This window comes from Pelobates fuscus, chromosome 12, assembly GCF_036172605.1.
Source record: "Pelobates fuscus isolate aPelFus1 chromosome 12, aPelFus1.pri, whole genome shotgun sequence".
Classification (NCBI taxonomy): domain Eukaryota; kingdom Metazoa; phylum Chordata; class Amphibia; order Anura; family Pelobatidae; genus Pelobates; species Pelobates fuscus.
The window spans coordinates 38,962,742-38,982,305 of record NC_086328.1 but is presented as its reverse complement, the minus strand read 5'-3'; the positions used below and the strand labels follow the sequence as shown (position 1 = coordinate 38,982,305).

General features: G+C 42.0%; 2 protein-coding genes across 2 annotated transcripts in view; one reads left to right on the top strand and one right to left on the bottom strand.

The window, feature by feature from the left end:
- The window catches only part of LOC134578629 (inactive hydroxysteroid dehydrogenase-like protein 1), a 1,053,979-nt gene that overhangs the window by 959,471 nt on the left and 74,944 nt on the right, over positions 1 to 19,564 (top strand). The gene's annotated exons all lie outside the window — the stretch shown is intronic.
- MBTPS1 (membrane bound transcription factor peptidase, site 1) overlaps positions 1 to 19,564 on the bottom strand; it is an 82,516-nt gene that overhangs the window by 18,011 nt on the left and 44,941 nt on the right. Inside the window, exons 7-15 of the mRNA XM_063437608.1 lie at positions 18,373 to 18,489; positions 18,142 to 18,209; positions 15,904 to 16,006; positions 14,535 to 14,686; positions 12,893 to 13,054; positions 12,181 to 12,325; positions 10,714 to 10,902; positions 8,643 to 8,815; positions 6,166 to 6,281 (exon numbers count right to left, since the gene is read on the bottom strand). Coding sequence (XP_063293678.1) covers positions 6,166 to 6,281; positions 8,643 to 8,815; positions 10,714 to 10,902; positions 12,181 to 12,325; positions 12,893 to 13,054; positions 14,535 to 14,686; positions 15,904 to 16,006; positions 18,142 to 18,209; positions 18,373 to 18,489 — 1,225 coding nt within the window. The remainder of the gene's footprint in view (positions 1 to 6,165; positions 6,282 to 8,642; positions 8,816 to 10,713; positions 10,903 to 12,180; positions 12,326 to 12,892; positions 13,055 to 14,534; positions 14,687 to 15,903; positions 16,007 to 18,141; positions 18,210 to 18,372; positions 18,490 to 19,564) is intronic.

Below are 19,564 nucleotides of genomic sequence, written 5' to 3'. Positions count from 1 at the left end.
AAGACTGCCTCTGTGTGTGTGTGACTGTAAATGTGTGTGTGGCTGTGTGCGTGTATTTGTGTGACTGAGTGTGTGACTGTCTTCATGGTTGTGTGCCTATGTGTTACTGTCTGCCTATGTGTGACTGTAACTGTATGTGTGAGACTCTGCCTCTGTGTGTGTGGCTGTCTGCCTCTGTGCCTTTGTACCTCTGTCACTATAACTGTGTATGCATCACACAGCCTGTGTGCAAGATTTTTGGCACAGGGCGCCTAAAGGCCAAGGCTGGCCCTGGCTCTATCTATCCTTGGCGCCCGCATGGACTTCCCCAGTGATTCCTCCTGTTTTGGAGGAAGCAGTTATGGACCACCAATGCAGGCAGCAGTGAGCACATCAGAGGCAGCAAGGGACATAGCAATACCAGGGTACTCTTTATATAGAAAAGACAGAGAAGGCAAGATAGGGGGAGGAGTGGCCCTGTATGTGAAGGATAGCATAAAATCTAGCCTAATAAAGGTTAGTGAGGCGAACATAGAGTCCGTTTGGGTTACGTTAGAATTTGGTAATCACACAGTAACTCACGTAGGTGAGTTACCTACTCCTCCTGCTCTGCTCTCTTGCGTGCCATTTATTGATGCTGGAATATGAAGTCATATTGTGGTTCCCTGCATTGGTAGACATCCCCCGAGGGAGCAGAGCAGGAGGATTACACCTCCCTCGCCGCCTCTGATGGGCTCACACCCTAGAGGACTATGTTATTTGCAAGGACAAAGTACCCTGTGTGGTTACAGGATCACAATAGAGAATGCAAAAACGGGAAAATAAATATACACATGTACTGTATCCAATCATGTACCCTCCCTTAAAAAGCAACCCTCATTTTGTAAACCCTAGGTTATGGGATACGTAGTTTAAAGGACCACAATAGGCACCCAGACCCCTTCAGCTCAATGAAGTGGTCTGGGTGCCAGGTTCACCTAGGATTAACCCTGTAACGGATCGCCTGGCACCCCGACTGAGTACCTCCGTTAATGGATGCTCCTAGTGCTTCCTGAGGACTCCAAGCACTCTGGCAGACACCACAATCACCGAATCCGAGAAACCTTTTAAATTCTCCCAAGCATATGAATGCTGTAGACCATTGAATAGGAACCATACGAATAGGCTTGTACTCCTAGCAGTCAACTGGAACAGCATGCAATAAATCCTTCCCCCCAATAATGAGACGACACATCACTTTGAGGGTAAAACAGGAACTCTGGACTGGCTCATCCAGCCTGGCTTTTATTTCCAACTCACACATACAGGCCACACCCAGGGGGAGGCATAAAAGAACCAATGACATAGATGTTACCTCCCACACATCCCCTCCCCTTAGTGTGACACATAATCCCATTATGCATACAGTGTAAAATATACTTTTACACAACTTTCATAACTTTAAAACCATACATCACATTCACATAAAAATACATATCCACAATCAATCCATTCAGGGGAACAACATATTAAAAAATGGCATGAATCCGACCAGGGGTTCAAAAGTTACTAAAAGTATCTTTTGTTCCTTTCTGGCTGGCAGAAAAACATCCCCACAATGCACCCTGGTTTCCTCCCTTCTGCCCTGGAGTTAATTGGAGAAGTAATCCAATTACCCAGGACTAAAGGCAGACTCCATTAACCACATGGTTGCAAAACAACATAAAACACTTTAAAATACATAAAGTCACATTTACACATAACACACAGACATTTCACCTATCCCCAGATAGCTGGGATCTGCACGCACAAAACTACCGAATAGCGCGCAGATCCTACTCACACAGTACAATTGCCATGGAGCTAAAGTCTTTCCCATAGTCTTTCATTATATGAATAGGCTCCATGGTATGGCTATCTGGGGTATCACATTCCCATAAAGTCTGGTCCATAGTCCAAAGGCAAGAGGCGGGCAATCAGCCCCCTCCAAGGACATGTGGCGAGGTCGGTTTCGCCACACTTCTCCCCTTTACCCCCCAGACTAACAGGGTACTTGACCTCCTGCCGGTCAGTGCCCTTGTTAGTCCAGCAGCCCACCCACAAGACAGAAACAGCAGAGCAGCCCACCCACAATAAACAGTTACTACACCTGGGTGAAGGAGAATCTTGTCCAGGTTCAGGTGCCTCACCACGGCTGTGTGGGGGACTGGTAGGCTGCCTTGGTAGGTTGCTGAGGGGGCAGAGACCAGCGGTACTCTGTCCTGTTGCCAGCACTACCACGGGAGTAGTCTGGTTGGAGCCTGGTTGCTGGAGACCGACTGTCTCCCCTTTAAATACACCGCTCTGCTGCTGGAGACCGACTGTCTCCCCTTGAGTTACACCGCTCTGCTGCTGGAGACCGACTGTCTCCCCTTTAGTTACACAGCTCTGCTGCTGGAGACAGACTGTCTCCCCTTTAGTTACACAGCTCTGCTGCTGGAGACAGACTGTCTCCCCTTTGGCTAAACAGCCCTGTTGTGGGGGGGCAGGACCGACCGTCTCTACCCCCTGTGCTGGAAGTGCAGAGACCACGGTCCCATCTGCACAGGTGTGGGGCTTACAGTCTCCCCCTGGTACATTAAGCTGCCGCTGGGGAGAGGTGGTAACCAGCTCCTCTCCCATTAGAACACTCTGCCGCTGGGGAATGGAGACTGGGCTCTCTATTCCCTGTACATTAATGATCCGCATCTGGGGAGAGGTGGTAACAATCTCCTCTCCCATGCATACTTCCCGTCTCTGCGGAGGGAGACCGACTGTCTCTCCTCCCAGCACAGAGTCCTGCTGTGGGGGAAAGGGGGCTGGGCTCTCTATTCCCTGCTGGATACTCTGCCGCTGGGGAATGGAGACCGGGCTCCCAATTCCCTGTACATTAATAATCTGCCGCTGGGGAGAAGTGGTAACAATCTCCTCTCCCATACATACTTCCAGTCTCTGCGGAGGGAGACCGACTGTCTCTCCTCCCAGCACAGAGTCCTGCTGTTGGGGAAAGGGGGCTGGGCTCCCAATTCCCAACAAATCACACTGCCGCTGGGGAGCGAGGATGGCCCCTTCAGCTCCCTGTAACTTGGGCACAGAGACCACGGTCCCATCTGCGCTGGTGTGGGGCTTACGGTCTCCCCTTGGTGGGTTAAGCTGCCGCTGGAGAGAGGGTGTAACAAGCTCCTCTCTCTGAACTGTAACCTGCCGCTGGGGAGCAAGGATGGCCCCATCAGCTCCCTGTAACTTGGGCACAGAGACCACGGTCCCATCTGCGCTGGTGTGGGGCTTACTGTCTCCCCTTGGTATGCTAAGCTGCCGCTGGGGAGAGGGGATAACAGGCTCCTCTCCCTGAACCGTAGACTGCCGCTGGGGAGCAAGGACGGCCCCTTCAGCTCCTTGTAGCTTAGCCGCAGAGACCACGGTCCCATCTGCGCTGGTGTGGGGCTTACTGTCTCCCCTTGGTGTGCTAAGCTGCCGCTGGGGAGAGGGGGTAACAAACTCCTCTCCCTTACACACTTTCAGCCGCTGGGGAGCAGGGCTGACCCTCTGTACTCCCTGTAGGCAGGGCGCAGAGACCACGGTCCCATCTGCGCTGGTGAGGGGCTTACTGTCTCCCCTTGGTGAGCTGCGCTGCCGCTGGGGAGAGGGAATAACAAACTCCTCTCCCTTACACACCATCAGCCGCTGGGGAGAGGGAATAACAGGCTCCTCTCCCTGCACCGTAGACTGCCGCTGGGGAGCAAGAACGGCACCTTCAGCTCCCTGTAACGCACACTGCCGCTGGGGATCTGGGCCGACTGCCCAGCATCCCTGTAGGGCCGATAGAGAGACCGCAGTCCCATCTCCACCTGCCATCTGTGGGTCTTCCCAGGACCAATCCGTGAGGCCCCGCAACATTTGTGAGTAAGGGCCCGGTGGAGAGACCTTGGTCCCATCTCTACCTGCCTGTTGTGGTTCCTCACAGGACCAGTCTATGAGGACCCCCACTTCGGGTTCCTCCTGCCGCCTCAGGGAAAGACGGCTAACCTCCTCGGATGCAGCCTCTACTCGGCTGCTGTACCGCTCCTGCTGCTGAGCATACTTCCTCTCTTTTGCCAACCGGAATTCTCGGTCCAGCCTTGTGTTTCGCACAGCCATGACCTGGTTCCAGATCACCCGGCGTGTCTCCATGGGTATATCATCCCCATACTCGGCCACTCGCTGCCTCACCTCGGCCAGCCAATCATCTCCAGAGCCAGAACCTTCCATACTTGTCTGCTCCCAGGGGCGCTGCACGACTGCTAGCGTTGCCCTCAATTTGTAAATCCAAACAGTGTCTCTGAGCTGCTTTACCTCACACTAGGACGCCATCCCACCGCTGCCACCAATGTAACGGATCGCCTGGCACCCCGACTGAGTACCTCCGTTAATGGATGCTCCTAGTGCTTCCTGAGGACTCCAAGCACTCTGGCAGACACCACAATCACCGAATCCGAGAAACCTTTTAAATTCTCCCAAGCGTATGAATGCTGTAGACCATTGAATAGGAACCATACGAATAGGCTTGTACTCCTAGCAGTCAACTGGAACAGCATGCAATAAATCCTTCCCCCCAATAATGAGACGACACATCACTTTGAGGGTAAAACAGGAACTCTGGACTGGCTCATCCAGCCTGGCTTTTATTTCCAACTCACACATACAGGCCACACCCAGGGGGAGGCATAAAAGAACCAATGACATAGATGTTACCTCCCACACATCCCCTCCCCTTAGTGTGACACATAATCCCATTATGCATACAGTGTAAAATATACTTTTACACAACTTTCATAACTTTAAAACCATACATCACATTCACATAAAAATACATATCCACAATCAATCCATTCAGGGGAACAACATATTAAAAAATGGCATGAATCCGACCAGGGGTTCAAAAGTTACTAAAAGTATCTTTTGTTCCTTTCTGGCTGGCAGAAAAACATCCCCACAATGCACCCTGGTTTCCTCCCTTCTGCCCTGGAGTTAATTGGAGAAGTAATCCAATTACCCAGGACTAAAGGCAGACTCCATTAACCACATGGTTGCAAAACAACATAAAACACTTTAAAATACATAAAGTCACATTTACACATAACACACAGACATTTCACCTATCCCCAGATAGCTGGGATTTGCACGCACAAAACTACCGAATAGCGCGCAGATCCTACTCACACAGTACAATTGCCATGGAGCTAAAGTCTTTCCCATAGTCTTTCATTATATGAATAGGCTCCATGGTATGGCTATCTGGGGTATCACATTCCCATAAAGTCTGGTCCATAGTCCAAAGGCAAGAGGCGGGCAATCAGCCCCCTCCAAGGACATGTGGCGAGGTCGGTTTCGCCACAAACCCTTTCTGCTGTAAACATAGCAGTTTCAGAGAATATGGGTTAATCCAGCCTCTAGTGTCTGTCTCATTGACAAGCGCTAGAGGCGCTTCCGCACTTCTTGAAAATCACAGTGAAAACATTTGAAAATCACAGTGAGAAGAAGCCAGCGTCCATAGGAATGCATTTATAATAAGACTAGCTGAATGCGCGCGCAGCTCTTGCCGCGCATGCACATACAGCCGATGACAGGGAAAGGAGGAGGAGAGTCTCCGGCACCGAAGGAGCCCGGCGCTGAAGAAAGGTAAGTGTTTAACCCCTTCCTCTCCATCCAGCCCGGCGGGAGTGGGACCCTAAGGGTGGAGGCACCCTCAGGGCACTATAGTGCCAGGAAAAAAAAAAAAAGAGTATGTTTTCCTGGGACTATAATGGTCCTTTAACTTGCAGGAAGGGGTCACTCATAGTTAGGATGACTAACACCTCTAAGAACGGATTGCTGTTATAATACTGCCAATATCCGTTTATATACAGCTCACTTCTCTGTCCTGGGTGGAGAGCAAACTCTGACCACAGTTGTGTGTGCAGGTGGAATTTGCACCATATAAATATACTATCCTTAGTATAGTGGTTAAGTCTATCAAAAGGACTGCATTTACTGATAAGGAGTTAGCTGCGAGTGGTATATAACCCACTAGTTAGTTACTCAGGTGCTTGGCAAGGAATGACTTTATGTGGAGAACAAGCTGTAGTTACTGAAATCTGGTAGTAGGCAACACAGTAAGAAATATTAAGAATTGTTACAACAAGCTTATGAGTAACAAATACTTGATCTTACCATATTGACTGGCATCAAAACAAGTGAATGGAGATCCCAACACTTCCACAAAATAGCCCATACTTCTCAAGTGCTGGTACATATCTCTAAAGTTGGTGTGAACATGGTCCCCATTCCTGAAAAGTAGACAATTCATAATAAACACCATGTCTGTTTTGAGAAGGCAAACATATATGCAGGCTTCTAAATTAAACTGGGAAGAAAGACAAGGCAGGAAGACAAGACAGGGTATGGATTGGTCAGGGTCAAGGATATACATTTAGACTTCAAAGCATTATGTTAGAAAAGCAATAAAATTAACACTACAGGTATCAGAACCACTACAGCTTAATGTAGTGGTTCTGGGGCATGAAGTATGTCCCTGCAAGCTGAGTGTATTGTAAACACTGCCTTTTCTGAGAAAAGGAAGTGTTTATATCTCTGCTTAAGTACACCTCTACACAAGTCGTGCATGCACACTAGCTAGCCTTCCAGTACTTCCCTCTGGGGAAGCATTGGACTGGCTGACATCAGAACTGGAGACCACATGGAGACCAATAGTCTAAATAGGTAGTATAACACTGTAGTGTTAGGAATGCAAACATCTATTCCTAACACTATAGTGTTCCTTGAAAGGAACAGAAATGTTATGATGCCTTTAAAAGAGAGAGTTCATGCAGTATTTTGGTGCAGATTACTTTATTCATGATATAAATAATCAATTTGTGTCATTAAAGCATCAAAGAGAACAATTGCGGTGAACTTTCTGTACATGCCCACTCCAATGCAGAGGTCAGAATACGAATATTGTTATAGTGTCTGAAAGCAGTGTGAACACATTGAGTTTATATTTACTTTAACAAAAACAACAGTTCTTAAAATGCCATTAACCCTTAGTGACGAATGACGGACCGTGTCCGTTATGCTGGAGCAGCAGTTAATGCTGGATGACGGACCGGGTCCGTCATGTGCTAAAGTTAACTCCAGATTGCCGCGATCACGCTCCTCCGGTCTGCCTCTGTATACAAGGCAGACCGGGAAGCACACGATCGGAGGGGGGGGGGGGGGGGGGGGGGGGGGGGGGGTGTAATAACAGAGACATGGATCAAAAAAGATAGTTTAAAATACCACACCCCCCAAATTGTATGTCTTTATGTGTAGCTGAAATATGTAGCCTGCTTAAGTGCTCCAAAGTGGGACACGGACGCATCTAAACCCTCCATTAAAATTCACACTTAAAAACCTGAACTTGTCACGTCTCTTTTACAGCACTGTGACTTCACAAAATAGTGTCTAGGTCATACATTGGGCATATTGTTTTACTCAGAAGATGTAAGTGAGCATAATGTGGGGATTTTTATGACAGTGGTACATATAAAGTGTAAGAAATACAAAAGGCAACATAGATGTAAAAATGCCATTCTTTTCCCCCTCATCACAAACATTGACATAAATTGGTGAAAAAACAGTGACAAGTTAAGGCACAATATACACTATATAAGATACCCTGGAGTGTTTTATCAAATGAAAGCCCTTTGTGGGGTTATTTAAACAGTCACACTGCTATAATACCCTAAAATGAGACATAGGCTCGTCAAATCCATCGGCAAAAATTCTAACTATAGAAGCTGAAACAGCCTTGTCTTTTATATGGCATTGTAGCTTTACAGAAAAGTGCCAAAGGCATACAATGGGGGTCTCGTTATACTCAGCAGATGTAGCTGAACACAATATGGGGTTCTGTGCAGGAATAGCACACACCAGCTTTACGAAATACACATTACAAAAACCTTGTTATATGTGTATATTCCAAAACAAAGAAAACAAAACCCACTATTTTACTCCAATATTTAGAAGAGATCAGCGATGAAATAACTATGTAAAAAGTGTCAAACTAAACTTAGGTAAATAGCATGTAAAGACTACATACATACATACATACATACATACACACACACACACACACTTTTGTGTGGCCATTTTTTTTTTGCTGTAATGGCTACTAAACCTACAAGACAAACATACCAACTTCTAGAATTGTTGCAAATTGCAATTTTATTTTAGTAGTCGTATTTTGTGACCTGTAACTTTCAAAATAAGCTGAAATCCAATACATATGATGTTTTCTATAAATCAAGACACATAAATGAATTTATTTTGAATTACTTTTTCTAAGCTGGACATATTATGCGCACGCTATTATTGCCAAAACTGTGAATTTTTTGGCATTTTTTTTTTTTTACAATTAATGAGAATGTATCTATGTATATGTGACATCAAATTAAAGCCCTGTTCGCCCTCTAAAAAACAATACATAATATGTGTTGGTGCAATAAATAACAGATATGCAAATTGCGTTTGGACACAAACAGCAAAAAATGCAAAAATGGCTTGTGTCCTTAAGCGTAAGACAAGCTTCTGAAGCCCTTAAGGGGTTAAAGAGCTGTCCCCACACACAATAAGGCTTTCAAAAAAACAAAGGATGAATGCTCGCTCACCAGTCCAGTGGGTCATTCTTCATCCTAAGATTGTCTCGTGGGAAGTAGCCTGGTGGGTACCTTAAATTGTGGTACTGATCCCACAGGACCCTTTTGCTGCGTGGTGGTGTAGGAATGATCTTTACTTTAATTGGCAGCTTTACAGTGGAAAATTGTTCTGCTCCATTCTTCAACTGCAAGTAGAGAAAGGTTGAGCTCACCTTCATTGGACCCAGATAAGACATTATGACAGTTTTATTAGAAACGAGAATAGATGATGAAATTTAAGACAAGGACTACTTATTAAGACTTTCCCTGACATACCTGGCATGGACTAATACTTCAAAGCACATCAGATTATGCAGAGATGGGTGCGTGCGGTTTATGTGTACCAAGATCACACCCACACTTTGCTGACAGTGACACCTTATTATATAAGTTTAATTGCAGAGAAAGAGGTCAAAGTAAAAATACCTCAAACAACATTCTCCATTTTATTCTAGTTATTTTTGCCCCTGGTTAGCTCACATTTCATCAGAAATGCTGTTTATTTCAGCGAACATTAATAAGGGGCAAAGAATACCATGGAAGCAAAATCTCACTGTAACCCAGAGTTATCCAAAAGGAAGATCCCCAGAGGTTGTAAAACTACAATTCCCATGATGCACAACTTTAGAATGCTTTAGAATGACAAACCATTATGGAAGCTGTAGTTTTAAAACATCTACCTTTTGGGCACCCCTGCTGTAAACCAATGAGATCACATATATTTGTTATTAATTTGTGATGGCCTAAATACAATATTCACTTTAAAAAAAAAATTCAGCATCAGATAACACTAATTAAAATGTAATGCTCGGCAATACGCTGGCTATTTGGTCTGAACAACCATCGTAATAACAAATCTGCATGCACTGCAAAGACAGAACACTGTAGTGAAGTTCCATTTTGCCTCTTATACCCTGTCTGAATCACTGAACTCCACAGCTGATACTGTATGATGCAAATGTCACGTAACCATAGAATCCTATTCCTACAATTTTGCACTGGAAGGATAGACTTCACAGCATTATGTTGTAAAAGCAATACAATAAATGAACACTATAGGCATCCGAACCACTACAACTTAATGTAGCGGTTCTGGGGCATGTAGTCTGTCTCTGCAAGCTGAGGGCATTGTAAACACTGCCTTATCTTGCTGCTTAAGTACACATCTGGATGGCCAGAACGTGCTATGTAATAGAATTGGGAGCTCCAGTAATGGTTAGGTTGTTATTTTAGTAGTATTAACAAAATTCATAAACTCTAAACATTGAAAGGCTCAGTCTCTTAATCAATCCAACACTATCAGAAGGGCTCCTGATACATTTAATCAATTAATTCAAGTGACTGCTTTACTTTAAAACACTGAAAGATATACCTAGCATAATCAATATACTCCTCACCTGCATCTGGTGTGTTTCCTTTCTCTGTGCACTAGCAAAAGCATAGTTGCATTTTGCTATTCACTAAACTGAGACTTTAAGCAAATTATATCAGAAGGGCTACATTTAGGCAAAAACAGCTGTGTTGCAGAAATTCTCCAACTTGGCTAAAATCACAGAGCTTAATAAAAGGAACATTTCAAGCAGAGTAATCACCAGGTACCAGAAGTGCTCTGGCCCCCCAATGTATTTAATAAAACTGTTTACAATTTGCTAACGGTTTGACAACTTACCTGGAGCCCACCAGTCATCTGCTCAGTGAGAGTTGGAATCTCCATGCAGAGACTTCCAGCTCTCAATGGAGAAATGGAGGCAGCGACCTGTGCACAGCAGACACCAGGTAAGCGTTCAAAGAGCAAACAGGATGAGAGCCCTAATTTTGCCTAGTTTTTTTAATTTATTAAAATTCTGAGTTTAGTGAATAACATTGACAGTTTATTTACTAAATAATAAAAATGGTTAACTTTCTGTCAATAAAAAAAAAATCCATGTATCTAGCCTAAGATGTGAGACAAAAAACAAACAAAAAACACTTGAAATAAAAGACTGTACTTTTAATTGGCCTCCATTAAACCCTACAAATGATCATTCAGATTTAAAATACAGACCTCACTTTCATCCGGAGAAGCAACTGTAATCATTACATGGCCTTGAGCAATGCCTTCCCACGAGGCTGCCTTTTTTGCTACAGAGATTGAAATTGCAAGATAACCGGACCAGGGCCACAGCACAGAAGAGTACGAGAAAGCCACTTCGATATTATCACCGTTGTGTGGCAGGTAGGGCTGCCAGTCAGGCTTAAAAAGAAGAATGTGATTACAATCAGTAATGAAGGAATATTCGATTCGGACAAGTTTCAAAATGCACAAGAAAAATAAAACAATTATATTATATCACATATCTTGCAACATTTGTAACATTGATTTCAATCTAGAATGCATTCTTCATTCCAAGACCATAATAAAGAATATAAACGGCACTTATCTGATAGAAATTCTAAAGCAATTGCGTCACATAAAGTCAAAAGTTCTAAGTAGTAAAAATCTTTGCTTTTCAGGCGTGTAGGGTCTTATGTGTTTAATATTTTGACATAGTTAGAGCGGCTCTGCCACCTTCTGGAGTCTTTGCATATTTTCCATAGGGTAACTTTGCCACTTCCAGGGAGGTGGCCATGGTGCAAGCAAAGGTGAATTTTACTTACCTGAACTCATCCCTCGCGGCTGCCGCCATCATCTTCCTGTTCGTCCTCGTCAGTTACTGGCACTTCACTTATAAGGAGCCGATGTCTGATCTGCACTCTTGTGCATGTGCGACAGTACAACAATGATGTCTATGGAGGATCCTGCGAGACCCTCCATAGACAGAGCCCTTTTCTCCTCAGCAGTAACTAGTGATGGCGAAGGCTTCACAAAGCATGACAAGCGGTAGCTGACTTTTTGTCAAGTGTCAGAAAGATACAGAAGACAAAGTGACAGAGCTGCGTTAAAGAAACACCACAAGTTCCTTAAGCACTTTAGCCCTTCTTACTTGTTATGGTGCCTAGAGTTCCATTGCTTTGTCCTAGCATAAGTAGTCAAGCAGTTTAAGTATGATTTGACAACTTAGCTGGGTCCCCTAAGAACCCACTCCACATCAGTTTTTTTCTCGGCAGGGCAAAGACTTGTTGATACAGTACTGCATTCATTGACTAAGAGCACTTAGCTGACAGTCTTAGCCAATGAGCCCTGTTCTGTGTGGTCCTATTTGAGGCCATGTGCACCTCTCCAGCAAGACCTCCGAAAAGGAGCACTGTAGCATCAAAAATATCTATCCTCTTACGGTTTAAAAATAAATAAGCGAGATATTATATACAAATCATATATAACTCACACGCTGTAAAAAATACCATGGACATGCCACACTTACATAGTGTGTATGCTTCAAATTTTGTTCTGTTATAAAGCAGAACACTAAAAATATATTATAAAAAAATAAGTGAGACTGTACATAACATTTCTATGTTTATCTGATGTTATTTCAATATATACATATGAATAGTATCTTGATGAGTTTATCACCCCAACTTGAGGCCTTACCTTGTCTACAATTCTCCCAGTCACTCCCATGCCATTAAGAATGGTGATGTTTACAATAGTGGGCATTCCTCCATAGTATATCGGTTGAGAGCAGTAGGGCCACATATATGGGCATTCTGTCAGGTCCACGTAACTAGGGCTCAAACTGGAAAAACAAACAACATGAGCAGGTAGGCATTAGACTAATTATGGCACAGATACCTCAGTACAGCAAATAATTTATCGGCAAAGCATTCCGTTTGGTCAACATGGATTAAACAAATAGGACAGTACAATGGGCAGTAGAAGAGAAAAGTTAAGTGGACACTTCTAGTAAGACTAATTGGAAACCAAACTAAAAATAGATGCCAGAATTGAAGTCTTTGTGTGGCTGAAATTTTTACAGGATATGCAACTTCTGCAAACAGCCCTCACTAAACCAGGAAGTGTCTCATCACACTTAATTTTCATTATAACTGCAGAGCGTATCCAATAAGAAGTGTTTTATGGGCACAGTAAGAGATTGCCAGCTGTAACTCAATTCTCTGCTTTCTGCTGAACTAAACCACCCTAAAAGTATCTTTGAAGAAAAAAAGGAAAAAGTAGCAGGATGGGTGGGGCAGAAATAATTGGCATATGCAGCAAAATAAGTCATTACTAAATAAATTAAAAATAAACTGAAAACCGAATAGGAATAATAAACACCCCCAGAATAACTAAGCCTAAGATTTACCTGGCTTGTGGTTTATAGCTATTGAGAATCTGGTAGGCTCGCAAAAGGTCCAACTTGCCATGCCCTTGCTCAAACATGTTAACTCCAGGAAGTCTGCGAGCAGAGGCAATGAGAGCTTGCTTCATACTGGCTGGATTCACCATTTCTCTCTTCTGAACCGTGCTTCAGGGGAAGAACAACATTTATTTTTAAAAAAAGTTTTTTTTTTTTTTTATTGAAACTTTTAATGAGATAAAAACTACAATGACATAAAAAACACCTGCATTAGTAATACAACACTCGTAGATTTCATAAGTTAAAAAAATATAATAAATAACAATTTAAAAAATTTAAATAAAATAAATCTATCCACAGGGGAGGACTTTTCCATGTGATACCTGGCAATGACTTTTTTTGTGATTTTCTCATCCCAGATACAAATTCTCCTACAACCACAATCACTCAATCATTTCTCAATGCCTTGTTTTCATTTAAGGAACACTATAGTGTTAGGAACACAAATGTATATTTCGAACGCTAAAGTGCCCTATAGTTTAGCTGACCGTGCCACCGTTGCCAGGGTTAAAAAGATGATTTTCCTTGCCTTTTCTCTCTTGCAGTGCTGGTCTTCGGCAAGCAGTGCAACCTCTTTCCTCAAGATATTAATGACCTCAGGCAATTCAATGCTTCCCCGTGAGGAAACATTGTGAGACCATCAGTCATTACAACAAGAAGCAGGTAAACCCTGCAATGAAAACATCGCCATTCCTGCAGGACGGCAATGTTTTCAGCTGCAGGGTTAAAATGGTGAGGCATGGACATATGGAATTAGAATTTAGGTGCATATAGTGTTCTTTTAGTTTAGGTTTTGTGATTGTGGTTATTGCCTTGTGCAGAAACAGGTTTTTGACCACATGTATTGCGAGAATTGGAGATCTCTGAGAATAGACAAAGACTAACCCTCTCAAAAAATGTTTTTTCTCACTTGTGCCATTACAGAGAGAACTTATACCACTTGCATAGTGGACTGATTCTGCCCATATGGACTGTCCAGATGCAAAAATGCCAGCAACTTCCCTCTGTGTTCTATTTTTTTTAAAGCAATTTTCTATTTTGCCACCAAACCGGAAAATAAATCCAAAATGACAGATTTCTTGAGTAAATAGCAGTTTAATCCATACCCCACATATCACTATATCTTTGAATCCAAATATTCCAAAAAAGCATTGAGACATTAAAACTTTGTACATGATCTGACAAAAACATCCTAGTTAGGCAAAGAATACATATTTATTGTTTGTGATCTAAACCCCCCTCCACCCAAAAAAAAAAAAAAACCTTTCCACTGCAATAGACCAGATCTCCTTTCTGCAAGTCTAAATATGTGACTTATTGTCCTATTATTCAACAGGTTGCTACAGTGCTGTTTTGTACTAGGTCTACATGTATTTTTATACGGTTATCCTATTCCCTTTTAAAATGTTTTGTTTTTGGGGGTTTTAATTCCAAAGTGTAACAACTTCACGTTTTCTAGTCTTTCTTCATAACTAAAATCTTCTATTCCCCCTTTTACATTTTTAGTATGCCTCTGCACTTTTTCTAGTTCCATAATATTGTTTCTATATTTCTAACAGTATTTTAGAAACATTACAGGCATTCTTACCTAACAAGCAAAGTCACAGCTCCAGCTACTACAGGAGAAGCCACGCTGGTGCCAGACAAGGAGCGACATCCCCCTTTCATGCCAGATCCTCTTACTCCAGAACCATAGGTGACAATGTCAGGTTTCATTCTCCCATATCCACCAGGCAGCTCCTGTGGGAAAAGTTAGAGCTATAATTTCTCTTGAAAGAATAGATCACTGCCAGCTTTCCAAGAACCTACGCTAAATAGAATGTTTGCCCTATAACAGAGACAGGAAGAACAGTGAAACAAAAATGCTCATGTATTTATATCTCTGATGGAGGTAAACAGGGGATGACATTTAGGACCAGTGAGGGCATGGGTTTGTGCTTGGGGCTTGGCAACTCTATGGCCCTAAATAATACTTATTAACCACAATACCAAAGATCTAGAGAATAATGGAGGAGAAGTGGTGAATGCACTTTGCAGCTCCCATCTGGTATAATATCCTACCCCTCCTCAGGAGTTGGGTGTTATTAGACAATCCCAGATGGATACAGGGGGTCATATTTACAGGAAAGTTTCATTGGGGTATTTGCCGTGTTAGTGTAATTTTGCAGTGTACATGCATTAAAGAAAAGCCAATTATTATATTTTTATCATAACTCACCGAGATTACCAAAACCCCGAATGTGTTCCTTTCAAATTAGTTTTTAGAAATGGACTTTTCATTTATAGGTTTGTAGAAAGGGCAGAAAGTTGGGTAGAAACCTACTTTTCATAATTGCTGTAACAGATCTAATAAATTGTGTGCTGTAATAAATGCATAAAGTGAACAGATTCACAAAGCTGGTTAAAGGACCACGATAGGCACCCAGACCACTTCAGCTCAATAAAAGTGGTCTGGGTGCCAGGTCCCTCTTGTTTTAACCCTGCAGCTGAAAACATAGCAGTATCAGAGAAACTGCCATGTTTACACTGAGGGTTAATCCAGCCTCTAGTGGCTGTCTCACTGACAGCCACTAGAGGCCGCTTCCGCGATTCTCACTGTGAAAATCACAGTGAGAAGACGCTGACGTCCATAGGAAAGCATTGAGCGGCGCTGACGTCGGCAGGAGGAGGAGAGTTCCCCAGCACCAAAGGAGCCCAGCGCTGGAGAAAGGTATGTGGCTGGAGGGGTTTTAACCCCTTCAGCCCAGCAGGAGGGGGGCTATGGAGGTGGGGGGGACCTAAGGATTACATAGTGCCAGGAAAACTAGTTTTTATTTCCTGGCACTATAATGGTCCTTTAATAACTCAGACTTTAATTAATAGGGATTGTGATAGATTACTTTTTTTTCTATTTAGTTAATATCATATCATTTTAATTAGTACGATAATGTTATTTCCATCCTCTACACGATACTTACCCAAGTTGTCATCCCTCGTGAGGAGAATCGAGCTATGTTATCCTCAAAGTCAATCCCACCAACCCCGATGACATCCATCTGGTCAGCAGGATTATTGAGGGTCCTAAAAATACACAAAATACATAAGCGGGGCAAAAAAAAAAGGGCTCACAAAGACTCTGTTGTTACACACATATAAACACTCTTGTTTGTTCAATGCCTATAGGGAAAAAAATAAATAAATAGTTTGGGTATCTAGGGTTTCTTTTTTGCTACCAAACTCTGAAAATGTTTTGTTTCAGTAACCAACAATTTAAAAACAAAAAAAAAACCACATCTTTCATGATCAGTATGAGATTGAAGACGCTGTGACAAGATAACCATGACAGTGTATAATCACTAATGCACTCCTTGCATTTAACTACTACAACATGCTATAGTCACCCAAACAACTTAAGCTTAATGAAGCGGTTTTGGTTGTATAGATCATGCCCCTGCCACTTTACTTATACAGACCTAGTCACACCTCCCTGCATGTAACATGCACAGTTTTCCAAAAACACTTCCTGTAAATTGAGATCTAATGTTTATAGTTCATATTGCACAGTTTGTTTAATTTAGAATTTATTATCTCCTCTGTTAATAGCTTGCTAGACCTTGCAGGAGTCTCCTATAGGTAAATAAAATTCAATTTACAGTGCAGAGGAGTCCAGTCCAGAGGAGGTGCAGCAAGGAATGCATAAACAGAATTAAATGCCACATAATTGACCAGTGAGACTTCAGAGGCATGACCTGGACAGTAAAATGCTTCATTAAGCTAAAGAGGTTTTAGTGCCTATAGTGTCACTTTAAGAGGTTTAACTTGGATGATCCCGTAACGGGATACTGTAGACATCTAAAACACTTTGGCTTCCTGAAGTGCTTCGGGTCCACTTTTTACATTTTACAAAAAGCGCAGATTTTAACAGAAATTCTTACTTTATAAATTGACCTTGTTACCCTCCTCTGGCTTGTTAATTAGCTCATTGGGGAGACACTCAGGAGACCAGCAACTGCCCAGAGCACCCGCCTTGCAAAGATTTCTCATTGAGCTGCACAGAGAAGTGATTGGACAGCCACAGAATGTCTGAGCTAGGTTAGAAAGGGAAGTCTTACAAAAGCCCTAGACAGGACATATATGTGACCTTTTCAAGCTGTTTTAGATATACCCCCTATGGGGTATATCTACTAAAGAGTGATCTTTTTATTTAGGCAGTGGAGTGTCCCTTTAGGTGGCGAAACTAACTGCTTTAATACAGACATATAGATAGATAATATATAGATAGTTACAATGAACAGGGGGTTGAAACTGAAATACAGTCTTAAATGAAAAATGAATACAACATTTTAAAATCAAACAATTGAGGAGCTCCAACAAGTATCTACAGAGTCTGCTTCAAGTTAGATTTGAAACAAATCTTCATAACACATCCAAGTGAAGATTATGTTTGTTTTTTCTCAATAAGATATGATTAATTATGGAAGCCATTACGATGCTATGGGGGCATAAAGACATTGGCAAAGAGATAGTTTATATGTATCTGGGCAATAGATATGCTCTTGAAAAGGGATAGGCGAAAGTGTAAAAGTATAATTGATAAAGATACTACACCAAACAGCAAAATAATATAGATGTTCTTATACTGGAACAACTAAAAGACAAAAATACAATACAAAGTGCAGATAGTAAGCATAGAAAAATGATCCCCTATATAGGATAAAACTCACAGGATGTAGAGCCGTCCCAGGCTCTATATAGTAGGCTTGAGGGCGCCTAAAAAGGCTAATATCCTTGAAGGAGAGCAGCACAAAGTTGGATTGTATTTTTGTCTTTTAGTTGTTCCAGTATAAGAACATCTATATTATTTTGCTATTTGGTGTAGTATCTTTATGAATTATACTTTTACACTTTCGCCTATCCCTTTAGGAAATTAAAAAGGGATAATTAAGCAGTTTATTGTATTGTATTTTTGTCTTTTAGATTGTTTAAGTCTGAAAACATCTAAATAATATTGCGGTTTGGTGTAGTATCTATTGTATTATTTACCTTTTAAGTGCTGTGGGATACACTTACACTACACCTGTGTGTATTTTTATGTGGTAGCGCCTACACACCGTTGAACTTTTTTGAGTGTGTAAAAGTACTTTTTCCCCCCTGTAAGTTATTGAAATACCCTAGAACTAAACAATGGAGACATCTCTAGAACATGATGTTATTACCCATAAAGTGGTCCATCGTTCCCTATGGCAGAAACCATAATCACATTGTTAGCCGTCAGCTCCCACACCTGCAGAGTACCAAAGAATTTGCATGGGTTAGTCTATGACGGCACACCAGACAATTACCATTCAGTCAAAAAAAGGCAAACAATGTACAAGAAATGTGTAGAAAGCCACATGTCATTATTTTTAGATTTAACAGCCGAGAAAGCATCTCCAACATACATCTACCTTATCAACAAAAGGATGGTCCATAAAGTCCGGCCCCCCAATGCTCAGGTTTAACACATCAATCTTCTTTAGGATGGCATAATTAAAAGCATCCAAAAACCAGGATGTGTAGGAAACCTAGTAAGAGAGTGAACAAGTTACATTCAATAAGAAAATAACCAAATGTGAGGAAAGGTATACAGACAAAATAAACATTCAAAAATAGGTTGTTTTTTTCCCCTCTGTAAACATTCAGTTAACAGGACATGGCAGAACCAGACAGCAATAAATGGGTATCCGGTCAATAAACACAAGCCACAAGCCAAATTAACGCAAAGTCCTGGAGTATAGGGTGTGACAACACTGGGTCCAGACCAGGATATGTTATTTGCTTTCCTGTCTGCTGGAGCGAGCATTTAAATAATAATCTATTAAATCATAACATAGTTACATAGTTACATAGTTAGATAGCTGAAAAGAGACTTGCGTCCATCAAGTTCAGCCTTCCTCACACCTGTTTTTTGCTGTTGATCCAAAAGAAAAGAAAAAAAAAAAAAAAAAAAAAAAAAAAAAAAGAAAAAAACCCAGTTTGAAGCACAATTTTGCAACAAGCTAGGACAAAAAATTCCTTCTTGACCCCAGAATGGCAGTCAGATTTATCCATGACATGAATATACTTAACAAAGAGTGCATTTTGAACCAAGCCTTAATTGCAGCCAACATATTAATAATTAGTGAATTACCCCACAGGCAAGAATGTTGTGCCAAAAGGTATAAAATTGACTTGTGGGATTTATTGCTAATCATCTCATCTTAAAGTTGAAGTAAACAAGAAGGAGTGGAGTTAATGTTTGCCAGTGTTATAGGATAAGATTAGAATATGTTACAGAGAAATTAAAATACAATGTTTTTTGCTAGAGTAAAGCATCAAATAAACAATGACATGGATTATGTATAATTTATGACTACACATGATGCTTGTAAAAAAAAAAAAAGAAAGTTACAGTATCAGAATATGGTCTGCCTCCAGGAAGGTGAAGTTCACTTTAAATGCTCCCTCATTAGCTCTACACTCACCAATGACACACCAATGAGCATAGGAGCTTAAAGCAGCGATATACAGACCAAAGGACCACCAGGAAATATAGCACACCTCCCGGAAGAAGGGGAAGCAAGAGTGGGGTAGAAATACATTGCACACTGCCAGCAGACA